Source organism: Erithacus rubecula, assembly GCF_903797595.1.
Source record: "Erithacus rubecula genome assembly, chromosome: 9".
NCBI lineage: Eukaryota > Metazoa > Chordata > Aves > Passeriformes > Muscicapidae > Erithacus > Erithacus rubecula.
Genome location: NC_136660.1, coordinates 17460139 through 17484703, shown reverse-complemented (window position 1 = coordinate 17484703; position 24565 = coordinate 17460139). Strand labels below are relative to the sequence as shown.

Sequence of the window (24565 nt, the reverse complement as noted above, 5' to 3'; positions counted from 1 at the left end):
AGATTTATTTTGCTGCTACAAACTAAACAGACCAGAGAAGGATATGATAAGATAGGTGATGCACCCAGTGGGAGATTTTAACAAAATATATGTTTTCTGTGACATTTTGGATAAGGCAATATTGCACTTCCAAGTGTCAGAACAGAGGGATTTACAGCCATTGAGATGATGAAAGCCTGAATAAATTTTCTTTAAAGATAAATAAGAAGACTATGGTGTGTATATTTTCCTCAAAAGCACATGTCAACACTCATACACTGGAAGGGTTGACCAAACTGAATGTGAAATCCAGAGTGTGGGCTAGGGACAACAGTGGTAACATTCACAGTGATCAAGAAAGAAAAAAGGAAATATGAGGCTGGTCTGTTCCTTTTTTTTTCCCATGTTGAACTTAAGTGACTAGCTGCATGAAGTTAGGCAATGAAAGAAATCCAAGATTTTAATTTTGACGTGAACAGAGAAATCTACACTACAGTCATCTGTGAGATATTGCCATAAGGATTGTAGATGGAAATACATTTGCAAATCCCATTGTTCAGGGACAAAATGTAGGGAGAATGATTAAATGAATGATGATTTCGGAACTTGTACAAAAACTAAAAAAAACCCCACAGATTTAAAGACAAGCAGAGTTGGGAAAAATGGAGGAATAACTAATGTGAAGAGCTTACTGAGTAAATCCAATAGAACTCTCCTCTGTTTTACTAAGGTTTCATCCCCTTCACTTTCTTACAGCCAGCTCACAGTTGCCCTACACCATCCCAAGAGCTCCCTCTGTCCTGCTCTGAGCACAGGTGCACCCTGTTATAATTAACAAAAAAAATTCATACTAGACAGTATCAAAAAATGATCAAATGTCCTTCCTTCATTTTTGGGTTGCTTTATTTTCCTGCCAGGTAGACCCACCAAAATCTTATCTGCGTTGTTTATTGGGTCTGAAGGATTTTGCTGCTGATAAAAGACACACTCACCCCTCAGACCATCAGTCTGTGCTTTGGTTGTGCTGCTGCTCCCTGGATTGGCCGGGGGCTGAAAGTGACATCAGCCTAGGGGGGTTTAGATCTAATGCTCCCGTGTGCGTCAGGTAATCCAATTGAGTCCCTGTAAGGCGACGGGCCCAGAGATTTATACTGAGCCACTTCCTAAAAGCTGACTCTCATTACCTGGCAAGTGAACTACCACCAAAAATAAATTAAAAAAAAAAAAAAAAAAAAAAAAAAGAAAGAAAGAAAGAAAGAAAAAAAAGGAAGGAGTGTAAACAGCCTTAGCAGACATGACGTTGCCCTCAACTTCAAACCAGGAGCTGCTAGGTTTGGCTTGCAAGTAAGAGAAGGAACCTCACTGTTTATTTGCTTAGCCACTTGCCAGACCACACAGTGCTTAGTTACAGGATACAAACAAAGCAATAGAAAGAAAGGAAGAAAGGGGGAAAAAAAGAGAGAAGACCGAAGGTAAGAAAGAGAAAGAGAGAAAAAACCAGGAAACAGAAGTCCAATCAAGACCTGAATATGTTTAATGTTATATTTACAACTAATATGGTCTAAACAATCATTATTGGGCAAAAATATAGAAGATTACAGACTATTCTGGATGCGGCATCTGTCCAACTTGTACAGGTAGGTTCTTACGCATTTCTCTTAATCTCATTATCAATTAAATAAGTATTAAATCACTCATCTTCCTGGCTTTGTACAGCAGTATCTAATATTTACAGAGTTGTTTGGGTTTTTTACATTAAATCTCATTTTATTTCTCTTAAATCATAAGCTAATTCTGATTAGAAAGCTGCTTGTTTGTATGAGAAATGATAATAAAGAGCTGGCTGAATTGTTATCCAGAGTGTCCATGCTCAGTCCCTTCTACCTTCTTTGGGAGTTAGAAACATTGACCTACAACAGAATTGCACTGAAAATTCAGGGGACCTCAGCATAGTGTTGTTTTCTATTGAAGGCAAAGAAGTAGAAGGCACTAAAGTGTTCCTGCTCTTATGGCAGGGATAAATCTTCGTATGCATAACACAGTTGACATGATTCTGGAAAACATGTTTAAGTATATTATTATTTTCTGGACTTGTACTAAGTACTATTATTTTGGAAAGAGCACTGAACTCCAAACAGCAGAAAGATTGCCAGTGATTACAACCTGTGACTAAAGACTCTCAATTAAGAAACTGCTTTCCAAATTTCTTGTCTACTGCTCTCCAGTGTTTTTAGCAAGTCCCTGCATTCCAGTTTGCAGTTTCTAAAATAAAAGCAACCTCATTTTATGGAAGCTTTGGCATAGGCTTTATAATCATTACCAGAAATATATAGATGTAGATTCCAGAGGAATATAAATAATGCTGATAATTTACTATTTACATCTAAAGTGCATTAATAATGATGGAAAACAGCATCATCCTCAATGATGTGGTAAAATAAGAGACTGAATCTTTCTCAAGTAAAAGAACCAGTCAGCATCAGAATCAAGATTAGAAGCTTAGAAGAGAGATATTAATCTCTCCTCTGCAAGCAAAGGTGCAACTGTGGCACTGTCAGAGCTCAAGAACTAGCTTTAACAATAAACAAACCATAGTGGCATTGAGTACAATAGGATTAGCTGTGAGAAGCTATGGAGAGACTTTGGGAAGACTGGACATTATAAGCTAAAATCTTAGCTCTTTGTCTTTCATTTAGGACTGCATTTTTCTTTGGTACCTGAAGAAGCTGGTGTACAGCCTGCTCAGGTTCTTTTACCTGTGTTAAGGTTCTACCTATTAACCTCAGCATTAGCATACCATTTGACCCTTCATTCCATGTTCTTATGTCTGGCACAAGGCTGCCTCATTCCAGACAATTACATAATGCCCTAGAAAGGACATAAATCAATAAATATGAAAGAGAAACATTATCAGGGTCCTTGAGTTCTACTGTCCTTCTATTTCTGGTACTGCAGCAGCAGAGAGCATGGCTTTGAAGCTACAATCTTTGAAGTGCTAGAATAATGTAGATAATGTATCAGAAGAGTTAGGTTTAGTTCTGGGCCACCAGCCTGGTTACTCTCATGAATGAGCTTTTATGAAAGGGACATGAAAAAAAGCAAAGAAAAGTAGCACTAGCTACTTAAGAGGCAGTAGCTGTCTGTCATACATAGAAATTCTATGAGGTCCTTGGCATTTGGCATCAGCCAGGGCAGAGGAGAAAGGGCAGAGAAACTTTGCAAGAATGAACATAGCACCACTTTCTTTTGATTGCAGTTATCCAGTAAAATGCTTTTAGGCACTTCTGTTGAAAGAATATCTACTTGCAAACTGACTGCAGACAGTGAAATATTTTCCTCTGAAATTGACTGGTAGGTTCCTTTTGAAGTAGAGAGGAAATAGGAATTTGACCCTTTAAGTCTGATTTTGTAAAATTTTGTGTCTTTAAGGAACAATGTCCATAGGTCTTGTAATAAAGTCAAACTTTTAGCACCCTTACCACCCAGATCACGAAATTCCCTACAGAGAGACACATAACTGCACTATTCAGGAATTAGATTTCAGATCCAAAAATTAGACTCTTTAGAGACTGACTCATCTCAGGTGAAGTTTATGATCTCCTAGAAAAGAAATCATCTCTCTGTAGCAGTGAAATTTTATCCTGGGCTGAATAAAATGCAACAATCTAGTTAATTCTCCTATTGATTTAATCACATGTTTCTAGAAAGGAAATTAAATAATTTACAATAGAATGTTAAAAGATACCATATAATGAAGGCTGTTTCACTTCAGCTATGATTTCTTTCTAAGGCAAGGTCATGCTTTAGCAACAAGGCAACTCCCTTATTGACTTGTCATTGTTTGCAGATTTGGCTCTGCCTGTACTTTATTTGAACAGAAGTTTTTAACAGCATTTTAAGTGTTTATTCCAATTATAAACCCACACATTTCAGAGAGTTAAATTTCATATTTAATGAGATTCATCTCTCTGGTATGAGGAATATAGAGTGTATTCTCTCCAAAATTTTAAGAACAAGTTTACAGTGAGAGTATAAAATTTGTATTTGGAATATATGTGAATAAATGAGGTTATGATGTAAATTAATTTTAAACTGTAATTTTTAAAAATATGTGCACTTTTCAGAATTTTCAAACTTTTCATATAGTTAACATTGGGTCATTTGATGGACAAGCAGTAGGTTGTACTTAAGTAAAGCATTAGAAAATATTCAGCTTTTTTATCCAGTTGCTATGCTTATGTATCCAGATAAAAACCATAATTTCATGAATGATAGCATGTATCCAGAACCCTTTAAATATGTAAAAGGGTTACTGGATTTGGCCCAACATGTGTTATACACAGAAGAGGCTCTCAGAGTTTAATGTTGACATTTAAGAAAGTCTAAAGTACACAAGGCAGGCACCTTCTGTCTCCCAAGTCTTCCCCTTTCCATTTCTCTAAAATACTCATACATTTATGAATGAGATACTTAAGATATTGCATTTCTATTCAATACAGTTTTTTCTGTATTTCCTCTAAGATTATCAGTAACAAATTGATGATAGCAACAATCAATTGAATTAGCTTCATTCAATTTGAAATATATTTTAAAATATTTTAAGAATTGGGTTTTCAATTTTACATATTCTAGAAGAATGTTGCCTCTAAAGCAAATATATTCAGTTGTCATTTATCTGGTAAATTATTTCTATATTTTTATAACTTTGATTTTTCTTATGGAAGAACACTTCTTCAAGAACAGAATACAGCCTGAAGTATTAAGTCAGAACAATCATCAACATAATAGATGTAATCAGACCCTATTCAAAGCTCACAGTTACAGGCTGATGTGATCATCTTCTTTCCTCTTGCATGTTACAGTTTTGTGGGTTGTTATGAATCAGACAAAACCAAAAAAGATTTAGAGTTGTCACTTGCAGTCTGTCACAGCTTTCATTGATTCTTCAGGATGTTCTAACTACCTAGTCCTAAATATCTGGGAGACCAACATCTCTCAAAATCTCAACACAGCATTTGAATTTACAGAATTTGGGTTTGTTGTTTTTTTAGTGATTGGATTTTTCTTAAGAAGCAAAGCATGAAGCCTTGAGCAACAAAGAATTGTGATCCTTATGTGAAAACTGCTCATTCAAGAATATTTCAGTGTAAACAATATTTTGTGGCAAAATTATTTCACTGATCCCAAGCTGTCTGTGGAGAGCCAGAATCAGATTAATACATATGTGCTATGCAATAATCATGTGCCTTATAAAAAGAAAGTAATATCTTCCCATTTTAATTCAGAAATTATTATCTATATCAAACATTTAATCTGTATGCACAACAGGATAATTTTAAATTTCAAAATTTGTCTGCATTCATTTTTATAACTATATGATTTTATAAGGGCACAAAGAAAATCAGTTAAGTATTTTCCTGGAGATACCTCCTACTGAATGGAGGTTCATGCCAAATGCTGTTCCTGTCATCATGACTCAGAGGAGTCAGAGGCAGTGAGATTGATGCATCATTCCTTCTTCATTGGTGACTACAGAAAAGCCTTATGAACAATTCTGTAAATTTACTTTGAAATTATCACAGACTAATTCAAAACTATAGCTCAATCCCATTTTTATTCTGTTTTTAATTCACCGAATTTTGTATTCCAAATTTGATTTATTATGAAGCCAGTCTTGTGATAGTCTGCAAGAACTTTTTTTAGTGTATTTTGAATACTTGATATTAAACAATTACATTTCTTCCCTTAGTGAGATATTATTTGTGTTTTGATTGAATCTATTCCTCCATGAATTTTCAGCCCTTTTGATGAAGTTTCTCAACCTTTGTGTCATTAAGATGTAAAGATACAAATTTATCCCTGCTCTTAACTATAAGGCACTTCAAAGCAACGTGTTACTGTCAGTTATTCATCTTTGATGGGGAGAATCACAAAATCAAGATATAGGATAGCCAGACTGATTTTATCTTTGTTGAGGTCCTCACCTGGGTATGGTCAGAAATTACATTACTTGATACCTAATCAATCCACTGTCCAGCATGCAGGTCAAGTAAAAAGACACTGACTAAAACCAGATTTTCCTTGCAACTTTTCATTTTAAAAGATTTTTCAGATTTTGCAAGTCTGTCTTATTAATCTGTCTCTGTGGACCCCTTTTAAGTAGTTAAAATCAGCCTATTAGCCCTCCAACATCCTAGAAAAGTGTCACTTCAAGTTCCCATATTTCCTGGTCTTGAAAGCAGATTGCTTGAAATCTTGCAGCACCTGAGGTCCTGTGACTAATTCTCTTCTTTCATAAAGTTTTCTTTTCCCCCACTGCACCTTGCTGCCACTAACACAAAATGCTCTGCCTTTGACTGTTCTGAGGATTGAACTCCCTTGGGTTTGGTCATTTGTTTACAAAAGGTGCTTTTAGACTATCAGGTAGTACCTGATCCTAAAAGGCACTGCTAACATAGCTTAGAAATTGGAGTACAACAGATGAAAGGGATAAAAGAGTAAGGAAAATACAGTGTCTAGAGAAATATGCCTAAAGACCATCTCTTCATAGACTCGTGTGTAGTTTTATCAGTGTGTCCTTCAATGCCACACTAGAAGAAGCAATTCTGTGTCTCTGAAGTTGCCCTTGAAAATGACTGATGGATACTCAGGCATTGCAGGTAAATTAAGCAAAGTCAGTATTAGCTAACTCCACGTGTTCAAGTGTAGTGGGTTTACACCAGCTTCTATGCACATTATGAGTAGAGAACTTTTCCTGGATATAGAGGTGCAAATGGAAGAAGTTACACTCCAAGCCCCTCTCATTTTTCTGTCAGTGCACACTCACACTCTCTTAGTGAGCTTAGTGGCCAATGTTAGCAACCTCTCAGATTTTTCAGAGCAACTACTCAAGTGGCCCCTCTCTGGCTGACTCTTGTCAAAATCAATCTAATAGAGGGGCTGTGATGGGCATATATGCCCAAACTATAAACAGGCCTTCCCAGGCAGAATTGTTTACAAATTTACATTTATTTACAACCTCCAGCAAATTAAGAGTTTGTTAAGTTTACAGATAGATATTTTGCAATATATACACACAGAGCAATGCAGCAGAACTGGAAGTTCAGTTGTATGAAGGATGAGACCTCTGCATGAACAGCTTTCAGACAGTAAAAACTGAAAGGCCTTTCTGATTTGACTGAGAATTTGACAGTTCACAGAATGCTTGATTCCTACCAAGGTTAATCCTTTGTTGTTGAAATTGCTGTTGTGTTTATATACAAACTATTTTCCCAAAGTTCCCATTTCCAGTTTTTCAGGATGACCAGATAGGACAAATCTGTTCTTGCTTCATGCCTTTACAAGCAGACCAGAAACAAATTTGACTCCATATTTTTGAAAACTGAATGTGATTCCTCCTTCCTCATCATCTTCTTCACTGGTGTGTCCTGTGATCTCCTTTCATCTTTTTTCACTATCATCCAGATAATGCATTGATTTTCATGCCATGAAACTTATTTTACAGCTGAACCTACTCCCCAGTAAATTCACTCTGATAAGTGGGCATGAATAGAGCAGTCATGTAGTTAGAAATATGGATGACCCATTCCTCTTGAGGATATTTAATGCATTTGACTGTGATAAGGGAAGGTCAGCTTTCCTACAAAAGTAATGGTTTTTAGCTCTTTTGCTTTCTTTACATAGTAAACAAAATAGCAAAAGTAAAGATGAAGATTGAGCAAAGCCAAGTTTCTCCTTTACATTTTACTAAATAAGACTTCCAAATCAAATAAAGTGACCTTGGCATATGAAATTACTAATGGACAATTCTTGCTAGGTCTCAAATTCAGATGTAAAGCTGTAGTTCATTTAATTTCATAATAAATTCAATTTCTTTCATTGACTCCATTTTTCAATGAATGAAAATTTGCACATATGATAAAAAAATAAACAAAAATTGAATTCTTTACAAAAAGATGTGCTAAATAGGTGGATGTTGATAAATAGGCAAAATAATGGTTTAATCTCAGCCCAATGCAACCTTTCATATCTATGCAAGAAGAGTAGCAAAAAATCTGTTGGGTTTAGAGAGCCCACATAATGAATGAATGTGTTGCAAAGATTGGAATGGGGAGGATATTTTAGGCTAATTTGGATGGCACTATCTTCTTCTGTAGCCATCGGAAAAATCAGCCTTTGACCTCAAAACACAAATTGGAACTGGAGCTCTGCTACTTTTTCCAGTCAAAAAAAACTTTAGCCTCTATATCCTGGCCAAATTCCAAAGTGAGTGATTACATTCTGCTGCTCTAATTTTCCCCAGCGGGCTCAACCAGATCCAGCATAATTTTGTGATATGTAGTGTTACTGAAAAAAAGTCCCTTTTTGCAAAGTTGCTGTCAATTATTCCTTCTTGCCTCCTCATTTGTCTGCCTTGTCTTATGAGTTGCAGGTTGTTTGAAGGCCAGAATGGTTTCTGGATCTACTAAACTGAGAGACCATGAACATGGCTGGTGCTACAATGATAACAGTATCTTTCTATCACTTTTACTCTCTCATAATACACATAGTGTAGCCTGGCTAGAGTTTTTTTCCCCAAGCACTCACACAGTTAGATTTTTGTTAAATATCACATCATGTTGGTCTTGAAAATCAGAAGTCAAAAATATAGCCTGAAGATACAGGGAATTCTGAGCGTGTTTAAAAACCAGTTGCCAATTTATTTGCAAAATAGCACGTTGCTTAGCTCTGCATTGCTTAAAAGCAAGAATTTGCTAAGGAGATTATGATTTTCATGACCATACAATCTAATACTTTTTCAAGAAGTCTGCACATAATTGATAGCAGAATTTATTTAATTCATACTTAGTATTGATCTGAGACATTACTTTTACTCTTACAAAAAAACATGCACTACAAAAGTTAAACATCTCTGGTGTAACTGCTGATTTCACTTTGGTTCTATAAAGCTTAACACCTGTACTTTGGGTAGTTGCTTATTGAGTAACTTAAGATAGAAATACCAGCACTGAGATTACATGGCATAAGCACTTCCATCTAAAACAGAGGATGCAGTGCTCCTTGCCCCAGCACAATCTCAAATAAAACAGCACCAAGTGCAATCTGGTGGATTACCTGTATGGAGAAGCCACACAGATTCTGCTCTGGGGACGTGAATTGATTGCTTTGTCCCAGTACCACAGGGTTAAGTGAAATGCTATCACAGTAATTTATTATTAAGAGAAACGGTGATGGCTTAGATTAAGAAGATTTGTCTGTCTCTTCTAATTAAGGTTAGGTTTGTAAGAAGCTTTGCTGCCCTTTGAAGCTACAGAGACTAAAATTAGGACTCTGGTTCCGTTTAAAATGTCACTAGGTTGGTCTGTAATCCTGTAGTGGTTGCAACAAGGGATCATTCTTCCTATGTTGTGATTCCCTGTTTGCAAGCTAGTGAGCCAGGACAAGACCCCATGAAGCACATTCTGAGCAGTCTATTAATCAGCACAAGTTGGTCCTACAGGACACTGTAATGCTCTTGCAGGGACCCCTTGAAGACTCCACAATGAATGGGAAGCTGGCAAAGCAATCAGCTGTAAGACACAAAGAGCTCTACTGCAGGCAGAGAGCAAATGGGGGCAGTAAGCAGGCTGTGTACAGACAGGGGTGAAGTTTGGGGGGCAAGATCTGCCCTCAGGCTGTGAGTGAACTCATTTTACAGTGGTGTTTACAATCCTATACAAGACAATAGACCCCAGGCTATAGTGTCTTCACTTGCTGGTCTGCAGACAGTGTCAAAACTCAAATCAGTAAATAGACCACTTCTAACTTTTCCCGTTATTCCCCTATTTTCACAGCACAAATGAACCTGTGGGGCTGTTACAGAAGCGTAATAGCAAAAGCTGTTCAAAAATTTTTAGGTAATTTGAAGCTTCAATTCAGTTTTCCTTACTGATGTGTAGACCTAGAGCAGCTCTGACTGGGTTAGTAAATTACAGAAATGTAAAACTCATTGGATGGAAAGATCAGACACATTTATGAAGAACAAAGCCTTCTCTGAGAATATTTAGCATGACAAAAGATTTGAAGGAAAAGCAGCCATGATGCTTCAAGTCACAAGGCAGTTTCCGGTTGGCTGGGATTATGAAAATACTTTTCCAGTAGTTAGGACATTAAATTATGATTCACTATAGAGTGCCTTTGTCTAAATATTCTGATGCTGTGCTGCAACTGAGACAAAACAGGGTGAGTGTACGGACCCACATTCTTCTGCAGTAGGCCAGGTCTTATGTACCTGTCAGATAGAACAGTGTCCTGGGAGCCACTAAATTGCTATTCAGCAGTTTAAAAAAGGGTCATATTTTAATTTGGTTTAGTGAAGTGAAGCAAGTGTATATTTATACTGGAAGGGATAAACTGCAAGCACTGAGTCTCAGATATGTGAGCAAGAAAATCATCAATGAATTCAGTAAGTCTACCAGCTTTTACTGATCAATCTGCTGAGCAATTAATGGAATTTAATTTCTTTGTTGCACTGTTTATAAACTTTTCATGTTGCAGGGCGTATCTTTTGCATTGTCTTCCTTTCTTTCTTAGAGAAACCCTGTCATGTTTTTATAGACAAGAACATCCAATTAAGCAGCAAAATCAATCACCTGTCATTCAAATAACCACTCATAAAATATGAACAGCACATATTCATGAAGGACCTCCTGAGTAAAAACTATTTGCTCCACAGAACCATATGACTGGTTTCAAATGATGAGTAAAAGGGCTCAAAAAGATTAAAGGAAGTCACTTAGTTCAGTCCCTTTTAATTACTTGGATTGAAACAGGGATAAACAATACCTACCTATTCTGAACAAAAAAAAAAAAAAAAAAAGCAAGCAGGGTGGTTCACAAAGTATTTCTTACTGTGAGAGAAGGGTACAGCTATAATCAGTATGGCTTGTGTTGAGAAATTTAGTCTGCTTCAGTGTGTCCAAAACTCAGTATCTACTGCAGCAGGCATGAGCAGTTCCTGTGTGACATTGGCCGAGGTCCTGTGGGCAAAAGGAAGCCCTCTGGAGGAGGAGGAAATATGGGCACTCCTGTACCTGTCCACAATGGAGCTTCTGGAGGATCTTCACAAAGGTGAGGTGAAAAGTATCCCTTTTTTTAGAGTTCTTACTGTTAGAAATTAATTATTGAGTTATTTTCATTCTTATGAGTTTATTTGTTTGTGGGAGGGAGGTGGAGACAAACCTAATGGTAATACGAGCATATTGCTAATAAAGCTGAGAAATCTCTCAGTGCTACTGGGATTACTCTACCTACAGATTGCTCTGCCTACATAGGTCTTCACACAGTTTTGGCTTTTTATTTATTTATTCTTTTTTCAAATTAAACATCAGGTAGTAACTAATCTAAGTACAACTACATGCAGACAGAAGAACCCTTCCTAAGGTCTGAATAATGTGCACTCAGAGAAAGTGCAGTGCCAGCTAGGCTCATGTCCTTCATGGACTGATAGAGAAGGACAGGTAAATCCACATGGCTCTCCATTCAGCTAGTAAGAGACTTTTATACTTGATGGTAATAATGTGACTTATCATTATGATAATTGCTTGCCAAGCAGGCCAGCTTGAGAGAGCATAGAGCACAGCTGAGCAACCTGTCACATTTTGAGAACTGTTTATGTGAATGGGCATTCCTTTTAAGGGGAGAATGGATGCAATATGTTTTTTCCTCATAAGCATGTAGAATCAAAATACAAAATACAGAAAACAAGTAATGTGTAACCTCCTATAGCTGGAGGAGTGAAAATTCATTAACTGCAAGTTTTTAATGTCTGAAACACTATAGCAGGTTGACTATACTATCAGTTCTCCATTAACTGGTGTAACAAGGGGACAGAATAACCCAGGAAGTACAAGCACCAGAAATGTGCAAAGGAGTGAAGCACAGAGATACCCACCTAGATAGGCTCAGCACACTATTGATTCTGTGCCAGACACCAAGCTGACACTGTGCTCTTCTGATTGCTGATCTAACAAATAAAAAATAAAAAAAATAGAGATAATCAGCCTATGTTCTCTATGCTGCACCAGATAAATTTAGGGTATCAGAACATGAAAACTAAACCAAGAAGAAGTAGGGATGTACAATCAAGCTGGGTTACAGACCAAGTGTAAGGTTGCTAAAACTTGTTGTTAGAGAGCACAGGTCCAGAATGATGCCAAGCTGGTGTAATTTTGAAGCTGAAAGTACAGTGCTCCAGTCTCTTGGAGCACAGGGAAGGTTACCTGCCTCTGCATAGCATCATCCCAGTTGAGTAATGCATACCTCTGACTCCACATCTCTCAATTACAGCTGTATTGTTTCCAGCATCAGCCTCTTTTCAAGGCTAATACCACCACATTTGCTGTGCTGTGCATGATGCAATAAATCATGCCAGGTCTCATGATGGTCAGCACCACTTGCTATAGAATATTCCCAGTGTCATGGGGGACTGACAGGTTAGGCAGGAATGCCACTTGTTGGCTGGCCAGCACTACAGAGGGCCAGGTATTCTCCTCTACAAGCTGTCTGGCTGTTCCTAAAACAGACAAGCTTCCCAGCATGTATAAATTGTATTTGTCTACAACACTACAGAAAATGTGGAAGGAGCAGAAGAGAATGCTAGCTGAAGGTAACCATGGTCAGAGAACCCAATCATCACTAGGCAAGGCCACAGTGACAAGGCAAGTCTGAGGTCAGTCTGTGGGTCAGGACCAACAAGGTCCCCAGTCAGGCAAGTCAATCTGGGTACATCTCCAGTGATGAGTTTGGTTATACAGCTGAGATGCCAGAAATATGATTTTCTGAGTGCAGTGAACTCCACACTAAGATCTCCATTATCTACTTAAACATTTTTCAGACTCTGCCATCTGTGTGATTTGCCCATGGTCAGTACTACTGTCTACTGAAGGAAATTTGTTCTTCCAAAACAATGCATCTCATATTGAAGCTGCCCCTTTCAGTCCACCAGAACTGCTCCACCGCCCAAGCAAAAACCAGCACTTTGGACTAACAAAGGTGAGGAATACTGCAAAGTGCATCTTGACAGCACCTCCTGAAGACAAGCTTGTGGGTTTTAATGCGACCTACCAGGCACCTACTGTCACATGCCATTAAACTAATCAAATCAGGCTATAGTTAGAAAGATTTAATTTACATGTATCTTGCAGGTTTTGCCATTGGATTAGCATGTATGTCAACATCAAAATCAATTTTGAACATCAGTCCCACAGGCCTGCAGAAATGTATTATTTGTAAAGGTCCACAGAAAGGAAGAGTATTTCTATGAAATGGTGTTTAAGCAGATATGGTAATTGTAATCCCAGAAGCAGCAGGACTGCAGTATCTGTGCAATCAGAGGGTGAAAGCAGTCCCAGGAAGTCAGAAATATGTTCAGCTTTGTTAAAAATTTATTTTTCTTCTCTCTGAGAAATTAGTCTCTCTGGAAAGACAGTAGATACAACATTTGGGCATCTAGATGATTTAACTATCACTCAGATCACATACTACCCTCAGACAGAACACAGTATTCTCAGATTCCCACATAACTGACCACTCAGATATTAGGCAGAAGAATGAAGCTGTGGAATAGGCAGCCTTATTCCAGCAATTATTCTCCTGCATATAACAGCTAGTCAGTCCCACAGGTAGGGAAGAATCTTAATCAGCAATGGGAGAGTTTCAAAATTAAGAAAGGAGTTCAAATTTCTTTCCCTTCTCTTGGCATCCTTGAACAGAGGGCAGCCTGGCTCAGCCCCTCAAGCTGAACAGTACTAATGATGCCAAGATGACTTTTTGTCTTTTCTTTGATATACTTTTTATATAACTTTAATGTATCTTCAGTATTTTTAGCATGCATACTTGTAATTCCTTAAATCTGATAATTTAGTATAGTCCTATTTTGTTAGGCCAGGAGACCAAACATCCTAAAAGTCCTGTAGTAGGAGGCTGGAAAACTCTATGCTATCTTGGGAAACCAAGGTCCTCTCTACAACATATCCTGTAAACTAGAGACTTGGCCCATCCAGAAGGGAGTTCCTCAGACAGGGAATGTCACTATTCATCCAGGCGCCCCATTGGGGCACCCTTATTAGATATGCTAATTTTTGAAGTCTATAAATTGAACATGTGATCTATGGGGGGTGTGCATTGTGGCACATCCCACTTCGGTGAAGTGGTGCACCATAAGGAGTCTTATTAAATACTGAGGTAAAAACCCCTGATTACTTAACTGTGTCTGGCTCTCATTTTTTTAAGACCAGGAAAAGTCATCACTAATTGCAGGCAACTTAATCCATAAGCTAAGAGTCACTATTTTACTTTTAGATACATTTAGTCTAGTTTTTTTAAAAATATCATCTGTGTGACTTCTGTAATTTTGTGACCAAAGACAAAAAAGATGGTGTGTCCTGTATGAGGCTTTTCTGTACTAAGTATTGATTTCACTCAGGGTTTCCTTTTCTGTTTTGACAGATGCTGGTGTATTCCTTAGGAATGACCCTCTATTGGTCAGCAGATTACCAGGTTCCTCCAAACCAGGCCAGTAACACAAATATTTTATGTTTTCTTTTATTCTGGATTCAAAGAATGAGAGGCAAAACCTCTCAGAGAGAGGCTTTGTGTTTTGGACCACTAGAAAATAATTTAGGAGCTTGTGTCAAGATCTAAGCTTCACCAAAAATATCAGTTCACACAAATCAAGGAATTTAGTTGGAGCTCATCTTGCCTTGCCTTGCCTTGCCTTGCCTTGCCTTCCCTGAAACTTCCCTGAAACTTCCTTTCCCTTCCCTTTCTATAAAAACTAAAATTGTTCTTATTAAGAGGAATTGTACCTTGATTTTAGGGATGAAGGTTATTTATTCCAAGACAATTAGGAACAAGCTACCCAGGGAAGTGGTTGAATCTCATCCCTGGAGCTATTAAAAGATGTGTAGTTGTGACATTTAGGGACATAATTTAGTGGTGAACTTGCCAGTGTTAGGTTTATGATTGCACTCAATTATATTAAAAGTTGTTTTCAACAGAAATTATTCTATCATTCTATTATTCTAAGATAGTCAGGACGAAAACAGAAACATCATGTTGGCATGATTGTGCACATTTATGTGTTTTTTCAAAAATGGGACAGAAGAATTAACTCCCCTTAGTTCTGAGCAAATTATATCAGTACCTCTGCTAGTTAAAATTATACATTTCTTGCTTACCCAGAGTCCTTTCAAAGATTGTAACATACATTTTGTTTCATTTCTATATTGATGCTTTTGGTTGCTTGTTCTCAATTTGGAGAGTACAGGCTTATGGTAGATTTAACCTCCCTTTCACATTCTAAGAGAAAAAGCTTTATAAGCTAAGTGGCCTTAAAACATAAGTATCTGGTCTCTATGACAACAGTTTTGGCTGGTATAACTCCTCACCTTTTTGAAGCTAATGCTACCACATGTCTTACTTCCATGAATCTTTGATTCACAGTCTAATTAACAAAGCTCTGGAGCAAACTGGACTGCCTGTCACCAAGAAGCCCCTAATTGGGCTGACGATCATTCTTGGAGATGTCAATTCCCTCCAAGGCTATCCTGGATGCCACTAGAGGTTCATTCAGTGCTGTTATGCTGCTTGTCTGGAATTTTCCCAAAGTCTAAAGGAATTCAGTGCATGTTTCTCACCCAGAGTGAAAGGCTTACAGAAATTCCTGGTCCCGGTTTACGCAGGATTTCAGTCCCCTGGGAGATGTCATTTAACAGCACCTCTATTTTGACTCAGTCCCTCCAGCTGAGTGACCAACTCCATACACTCTTGCTGACACTGTGTGAAGATCTGCCACATAGAAGACTTTCTCCTGAATCCATTCTGGAAGCATGTGAAGCACATCAGAAGGAATCAGCTCCCTTACCAGCAAAATTCTACATAAAGAAAATGGTTCAGTTTGCAGTGGGAAGTGCCAGCGAGGTAGGTACTACTCTCATACTCCAATCATCTCCTTTTCTGTGGTGAGAGAGGTGCACAGCAATACAGGACACAGGTGAGTGATTGCCAAAATTAATGTCTGTATGGATTAAGGAAGTGAGATTTGCTTCTAAACTTCTAGGCAGGAAATTGTGTGGCCATGTGTACAAGCAAATAAAGCAATTAAGCCATCTCACACACCACTTCTGCACTCCTGAAGTACTGAGCTTTTGTACTTACAGTACCTTAATTTCTTTAGGTAGTACTGAAGCAGTCCTAACCTTCACAGAGACCTCATACTGGCCAAAGTAAAGGACTTTACACAACAGCAAAGATTTCTCCATTGCCACTCTGGTTTCAGACTTTCTTTATTAAATTCAAAGAAATCTCATTTACATTATGTTAGGAAATTAATTCACTGTCCTTAAGTGAAACTGAATATTTGCTGTGCAATCAAGCCTGACCACATGAGGTCTCTAATAAATGAGCACATAAGTTTTTTCAACATTTGAAGTATCAAACCCCATTTTTTTGACAAGCTGACTGACAATGGAAGAAAACACACCAGATTTTTTTTTGTTTTCAACCAGTATTCATTAAGATTCCGAGAATAATTTCTCCCTTGCACTCTTTCTTACTGTCTTTGTTCCTGTAACAGAGGGTGCCCCCTCTTACATTTAGCTAGCATAAGAGCATAGAGCCAACATACTCAGTCCTGCTTTGTGATAATCTGAGAAAATGAAGCTGCTAACACAAAGCAAACCAGCAGCCTCTGACAGCCAGAGGGCAAGGATCACTTCACTATGAGAGTCTGAAGTTCACATATCATATGACAGTGACTTTCCATCTTACTGCCTTCTAGACAGAGCAGGTGCTCTCTGAAGACAGCACAGCCTCTCAGCTGAACAGAAGTCACGTGATAAGGAAAAGACTGCACGAAAAAATATCAGACACCTCAACACTGTCATCCCAGATGAATTTACACCAAGGTAAAGAAAGATTGATAATCTGAGCTCTCTAATAAGGATACAGACAGCCTTTTCTGTGTCTTTCCCAAGGTAGATGGATTGTTTAATTTCATGCTGCAGTGATTACTTGTAGTGTTGGATAGGATAGTTATTGCTTTACATATAAATTACTTTGTAATGGAAAGACTCGGAGGCAAGTCAGTGAGGTTTCTTTTCTGTATTTCCACAAAGGACAGTAGTCTCAGGGCTTATCATTGAAGCAACGATAACAAATCAGCCTGCACAGATTTGACTCTTTAAGCACTTTGCCTAAAACCTGTGCACATAAAACTCCTTTACCTTCAAAACTGCCTTTTTACTTTGTGTACTCCAGTGTATTTTTATATGAGTTTATTCTCCTGCCATTAAGAAATATATATTCATCCTTCCTATTTGATTACTCAAACAAAGATTTGTGATTTCTTTTTTTGAGTTTAGCTTAATTTTCCATTCAAAAGATGTTTTATAAATTCACACATGAATTGCTGGAATGATTTCAAAGCAAGGCCAAATCCTGCTCACTATATAAATAAATCAGTATGTACCAATTTTTTATTTAATTTGACCAAGACCAAGATTATTATTATTCCTCAGAGTAATTCTGTAGGTGTATCTTTTTTCTGGTGTCTACACTGTGCTGCTCACTTTGACAGAGATCTCTGATTTTGGGGCAAGGGGAAAGCTGACCCAAGCTATACAGGATTTTTTTGGGATATGCTCAACATTAGGCATATGGGCAATACAATTCCTATTCAGCAAATCACACATATGCTTCATGAAATCAGCTAGAATCAAACACAGACTTAAATACATCTGGAACATTTTCATTAGGCATTATTAGTTAAGAGAAGGGGATTGTTTTGGAAGCATACAGACAAACTATCCCTGAAACCATATTGGTTCACTTAAATTAAGAACTGAGTAGATTCACACTTGCAAAAGTAGGTAGAAATTCTGCTGCTGCCAAATGGGATGGCCCCATCTTCAACCCCATATTAGCCACAAATTCCTGTCAGTTTCCTCACACTGCTTCTGGGGATTATGTATCTGGTGTGATCTCTGTGTTTGCCAGTGATTCAGGTCACTTGACTTACACTTGCTAAAGGATTTCAATTAATTAGAGTGCCAATTGTATTGAAAAGGTGTGAGCCACACTTTGCAAGTCAGCCTTCCTTTTCTTCCTTTTTTTTTTAATCAGAAATTATGCTTCAAAGATTCTGTAAAAGGACAAGAGAGAATCCAAACAAAGTAAAGTCAGTGTGCAAGAAAAATATGTATATCCTAATGAATTAGGCTATAATGAATCTGACTCTAATAGTGGATTCTGTCTGGGCATTGTCCACCCTGCACACAGAAAGAAGTTTTAGCTCAAGATTTTGGACCTCAGAGTACAAGAAATAAGAACTTTGCAGGTTATCTGCACTTTTCAGTTAAACATGTAGAACAGAATTAATGTATTAGATTTGTTTTATATGGAATAGCTGAGACCTATGAAAACCAATTTTGGTTAGAATATGAAAGTAATAGAATGAAGCTACCAAGCTGCCTTTAGTCTTTAAGGAATTGGAATCAGGATTAGAAGACAGAAGGATGAGGACTATATAAAAATTAGCTGACCCAAATGTTATTTATATTAATATGCAAATTCAATAACTTATAATCAAAGTTTATGATTCACCCCATTTCCTTTCTGTTTCCAGACAAAGGACCTAGATTAATGAACTATAGTCAGTCAACAGAAGATTACAGACAACTCTCTGTGGATTATAGTGACTCTAATAGTATTTCTGAAAGCACATCTTTGATACTGTCTAACCGAGGACACAGGAGAGGTAAGATTTTTATAAAAGATTAAGTTTGTGAATAATGTATTCCTCTCTTTTGTCCCCTGAAGTATGGGACTGACCATGTACCCAGTGATAGGTATTCCCATGCAATTTGTGGTTATGTGATTTGGGAGGTATTTTTGTGTGAAGTTGTAGAGAAGATACTTTTCCATTAGATTCTTTTTCACTGTGTCCTACAGTAAAGCTGTGTATTCCCTGGCTACCATGTACCCCCAACACTTCTTCCTTGCTTCAGGTCCCCTTTGCCAGGTAAAGCAGATCACACAGCCTGACATTATGCTTTTAGCACATGGGGTCTTGACACAGGAAAGATGGGGCTAGCCCACAAATGCATATGGTGAGCAATGTCAGGATGTCAGCTCCGAAATCAGTTGAATCTATAAATAATAGCTAAGAGTGAATGTTCCATAGGAACATATAGGACATAATTCAGAGAGAAATTAAGCATATCCTGGGGAAAAAACCCATCATGTCGTAGCTTTTCAGCCCTAAGCCCTCAGCCCAAGCATGAAGAAAGTGAGGTTATTTATGTTAATGCTCTCCTCCTGCAAGGAACTTTTCTGAAGCTCCAGAATTGCAATCAATACCAGCAGCAATAAAAACCTGAGACTGCAGCTGGCCCCTGAGTGACACATATGTGTCAGTCACATACATGGCTGCACACAGTGAAGGTAAACTCAGAACAGAAGTCTGTTTTGTAAGCAGTTTAAAAAACATTTTGGTCATAAACTTGACAAAGGCTCATTCCAGTGACTTTGTGTGTGTCTCAGTCTCCACTGAAACACTGGTAGCTGTTCATACTCAGGATTTTGTAAGACAGGATTCTAAAAATACATGAGTAAACACAGAATGTGAGACGTTGTTTGTCACAGACATTCTTTCATGAAACAACGTTTTAAAAAAAAGCATTATTCTCTGAGAAGAAATATTACCATCTAGTAGAGCACCATCATCAAAAGACATCAACATCTCTATTAAGATTATACATTAAAAGCTCATGTAACAAATAGTAAATCTGCAACATCAACTTCTTTGAAGAATGTACATCAATTTAATGTCAGGTGTGTGTTGGATTTGTGACCCAAGCATGGCAGTCTGGCCACTGAATGTAGCCAAGCTTTCCCACTGCTGTAACAGCTGATACAGAAAGACTAAGGGGAATTCTGTGTGCTTGTCACAATATATTTATACAATTACATGAAAACCACAGTGCAAGCAGAGAATTTTGCAAGACTTTCTAATTAAAAAGCATGTTGTTTCAGAACACAGGACTGAATCTTAACTTTGGTAACTAGCTTATCTCAAATCTCACATTTTGTCACTACCATCTGCAGCTTGAAAAATCCCCACATGTTTATGCTTATTTTAGCAACGTGACTGTAGATTTTCTAGGTTTTAAAATTGCAATTGGTTGGTTGGTACACCAGAATTTGGTGTCACATTTTCATGTTGCAATTCAGAGTGAAGTCTCAGAGTGTAGTGCATGAATGTTTTATCTAAATGATTACTTCCACACAGCTTATCTTACCACCTCTATCATCCCACTTATGTAATAGTTTAATATTAAATTCTTCAAATAAGATCAATTAAATTATCCAAGTGAATAAAAAATTAACCTTCTCATTCTTTCCTAAAGATTTCAAACATCTCAGCTGATACAAGAAGCATTCATAGCATGTGCATAACCCTCTCTGGTTCTGCCCCTAAGTTTCAACCTTCATGTATTTAGGCAAAGCAACACCTGCCCATTCTGTAGCAACAGAGATGATTGCAGGTGAAAAACAATGCAATGCTTATTTTCCAAGTACCCACAAACTGTCCACTACTCCCACCATGTTTTTATGATGCAAAAACATTCACAATATATTTAACATAGCAAATAACCAGTGGAATAGATACATTGATTTTATATTCTACTTTGATTAAGCCAGAGAAGTTTCATGGCTTTTTCCACCCATTTTATGCCTAAAAATAGAAGAGCAAAAATTTGGCATAATTTCTGTAGAGAAAAAGCTGTTTCACAAATTACCCTCATACAGATGGAAATGACAGCCATTGTACCATTGTACAGCTGTTTTCCAAATTACATTCCCATAAAGGGTTATGAAGAGGAAGTAGCAATAACTAGGGAATTGGGAATACTGCTGGTGTAGCATTCATTAACCTTATTAAATAGCCATTTATCATGTCCAAGCCAGGGCACAAGAGAGGAAGTTGCCAGTCTAAATTTCTTCTCTGCTGTAATTGTCCTAACATCTGATGCTGAATGCTGCTACTATCTCTTGAATTTTGAAATTTCCTTTATTTATAGCAGGAAGAGTTCCAGAGACACACAGATCATGTAACACCACACTTAGTGGGTCAAGGACACAAAGTAGCTACAAGCTCTTCATAAACAGGTAAACTCAATTCAGATTTTTACAGGATGGAAGATGTTTTATAACCAAGTGAAGCCAGCAACTAATGTGGCAGTGCCAGTACCAGAAAATGCCTATATTGCCATCTGAGCCTGTTTTGATAATAGCTACTATTTATACAGAATATATAACTTAATAAATTAATAATATTCTATTGTGTAGAATAACTAAATAATGATCACCTAGACTTGGCTTGGTTCCAAGTAGAACAGTACAAAAGCTCTAGTGAAATGGAACTTGGGCACTGAACAATCCATACAAAACAAGCCAATCAGGATTTCCACCTTTACCCTGTACCACTGTGTCCTGCCAGATGCCACAGGCCTCCCAGAACAGCTGCCCCAGCTGTGTCTCCAGCAGGCAGGGGAGCAGCACTAGCCCTCTGTGACAACTGGAATCTTCTCCACAGAGACTGTGAAAGGATGGATTTGATGATCTTAGAGGTCTTTTCTCACCTTAATAATGATATAATTTTATGAAGGGAAAAATCTATTGAAAAGGTATGAATAATCATTGCTTTCCCCATCAAGGCATTCTGTCAGAGTCCATATTTGTCCACATTCAGACTTTGGATGTGGTCTTGCCTTGCTGTCACATTGAAGTACTGTCCCACCTTATGTGTTCTGGAGTGGTTATGTCAGACCATGGATATAACACATCATTTTCATTTGCATTTCCTCCTCAGTCATTTGATTGATTTTCCTCACTTGTGTCAGTCATATCCAGCCTTGCACTGCACTTTACTGGAGAGTTACAGTTAATCCAGGGATACAAACAGTAAAGACCTCTGCTCTGTCATGAGGATTAGCCTCTTTTCAGCCATGGCATGGACAGCAGCCCTGCAGACATTGGCAAAGAGAACTGAGAATTGTACAACTGATACTAACTCCTTTTCAAAAGCCAGGGCAACACTTCTGCCAAACAAGAGTTTTCTAGACTGGGTGTTAGCACAGTGCAGCTACAGTCATGGCTGTTTCCAAATGAAGAAGAGATGCAAGTACTGTCAGCCTCTAGGCATCACAAAGACCAGAATCCCATAGTTAAGCACCATGTAATCCCTACAGACATCCCACTTAAATTGGGTTCTTGACCCAGTTAAAGAGGAGTTTCTTCTTTTAACCATGACACAAGTAATTCAGGCCCACAGGAAATGCTCAATTTAGACCAACTCCCAATTAAATGTGTCCCAAGTAAACAGTTTGAACTTCCTGATAAACCAACTATGGTAATCTGGGCAATATGAGATACCCCAGTACACCTGTAAAGCTGCAACAAGAGAGATCTACAAGCAGATTGCAGGATAGTGGCTGATTTTGTCAAGAAAAGTCTCTGCCTGCTTGTCTAATGACACACATATACATTTATATGTGTGTTCACAGACATCTATATACTAATCATACATCTAGCAGTTATATGAGTAACAGAGGACTTATTTACTTAGTACTTCAGAACAATTGCCATGCCTCTGACTGACACCCTGGATATGATCTGAATATGCCTGATATAAAATCATGCTGCCAAGAATAAGTTCCCCTCCTCTGCTAAAAGACGAACTCTGTTCCCCAAATTTCCAGCAAGCTGTTTAGATTTATTTATAAATTGTACCAATAATATCACTCCTGTTAAATTATTTCTCTATTTCTGTAAAGTAACATTAAGGGGCTTATAACAGACATTGCCCTGGGCTTCATAGTATTCCAGTAGTTACTGTACCTTAAGCTCTCTGTCCCTGAGCTGGTATTGTGTTGAATGCATGTTATATATTTTTCTGACTATGACATTTCCTCTGAAGGTCGGTGAGTGCTGTAGAGGAAATCCCAGGTGGAACTCAGAAGAACAACAGACAGAACTTGCTAAGCTTGGGCTCCACCTTCTCTGTGTCTACAAAGGACTACTCAGCAGCTGCTGCATCACAGAAATGTTTGTTCCACAGGAAGGAAAAGGTGAATGATGAAAAACATATAAGCTGATTTCAAAATGTAAATATCACTAAAGATAAGCCTCTCATCTAATTTTTGTTCGACAGTGATTTGCATATTAGCTACTGAGTCATCTTATTAGATGAATGTTCTAAATTAAAAAAAACTCCAAATTAGGCATGATCCAGTTGTGCTGTCAGAACTGAAGGCAGTGAAAGCAATTGTTCATAAAGACTATGAAAAACCTCATAACTGAACCCTCTCTGACCTACATATGTGATTTCTGCAAGCATCAAACACCATATGGACTGTTTTCACCAACCATTTCACAACAGCATCAGAACAGAAAAAAATTTTACAGAGACACTTAACCCAAACATTTTCCAGGCAAAGGTGCTCAAAGGACATTTTTTTTTTACAGTGCATGTCTGGACAGAAAGCATAGGCTGGCAGAATGTGCCCAGACAGTAGTTCTCCTAGTTGGCCATTTCTAGTTGCTAAGCTGTGGTAGGACTCTGTTAAATGGAAAGGATAATGTTTCTTTAAAAGCTGGATTTCAAAAATTCAGGAACAATGGAATCACAGAAAACTCCACCACAATCCTTCGCATGGAGTTTTCTGTTGTGGAACAAGAAGGGACAGGTTTCAGGCTGGTGAGCCCTTTCACCTCTTCCCAGTTCAAAAGCTCAGCAGTGACCAGTGACAAATATTTGGTTAAGAGTTTCAGTAAGATACCTTGGAAAATTACCTTTTCTCATAAAAGCTTTGTTTTAAATTTTATTCCTATGATTTTTGTGGGGACAATAATGACCTTTAACAGAAGGAGTTCAGCAACTGTCACAACACAGTGCTAGTCCTTCTTTAATGTGATACAAAACTGCATTGCCTGTTGGTAGGACCATACTATTATTCTTAAATAAATATTTTTTTTTTAAAGCATCTAAATGGGTCAAGTTATTAAGTCATTGTGAATGGCTGGAAGGATTCACATCTTATTACTTGAAGACATTTAATTATTTCTGTCTGCTTAAGGAATCTGAAAGCATTTCAGATATAAATATAAAATTTGTTAAGGTGGATGCTCAGCAAGAAAAAAAAGACCTTAAAAAATGCTGAAGTTATTTGAAGTTAAAACAAAAGGATACAATGTCTACTTCTAAGAACTATCAGTCAGCCTTTATTATGGGGAAGAAAGCAGCTCTGCATTTCAGTTGAGTTCCTGGGGAAGCTGGGCTCATTCTATCCCAGTGATGTGTATGTATGTGTTTACATGTGACTGTCCTCAGTAATTTGGGAATCAAATGAGAAAAGGTCTCAGAATAAATTAAATTTCTATAAGTGTCATATAAAAAAAGGGATCTTGCAAAGGAAATGCATCTTGAATAAGTGCTTTACAGAGGAGAAGGCTTCAGCATGAGCTTACCCCTACCCCTGCTTAG

General features: G+C 37.7%; 1 protein-coding gene across 1 annotated transcript in view; it reads left to right on the top strand.

Moving 5' to 3' along the window:
* The first annotated feature begins 1418 nt into the window (after positions 1-1418).
* Positions 1419-24565, top strand: part of FRMPD2 (FERM and PDZ domain containing 2) — a 66195-nt gene continuing 43048 nt past the window's right edge. The window contains exons 1-9 of the mRNA XM_079312846.1: positions 1419-1616; positions 10960-11088; positions 12854-13011; positions 14467-14532; positions 15754-15939; positions 16799-16925; positions 18644-18775; positions 21105-21189; positions 23000-23150. Coding sequence (XP_079168972.1) covers positions 10965-11088; positions 12854-13011; positions 14467-14532; positions 15754-15939; positions 16799-16925; positions 18644-18775; positions 21105-21189; positions 23000-23150 — 1029 coding nt within the window. The 5' untranslated portion in view covers positions 1419-1616; positions 10960-10964. The remainder of the gene's footprint in view (positions 1617-10959; positions 11089-12853; positions 13012-14466; positions 14533-15753; positions 15940-16798; positions 16926-18643; positions 18776-21104; positions 21190-22999; positions 23151-24565) is intronic.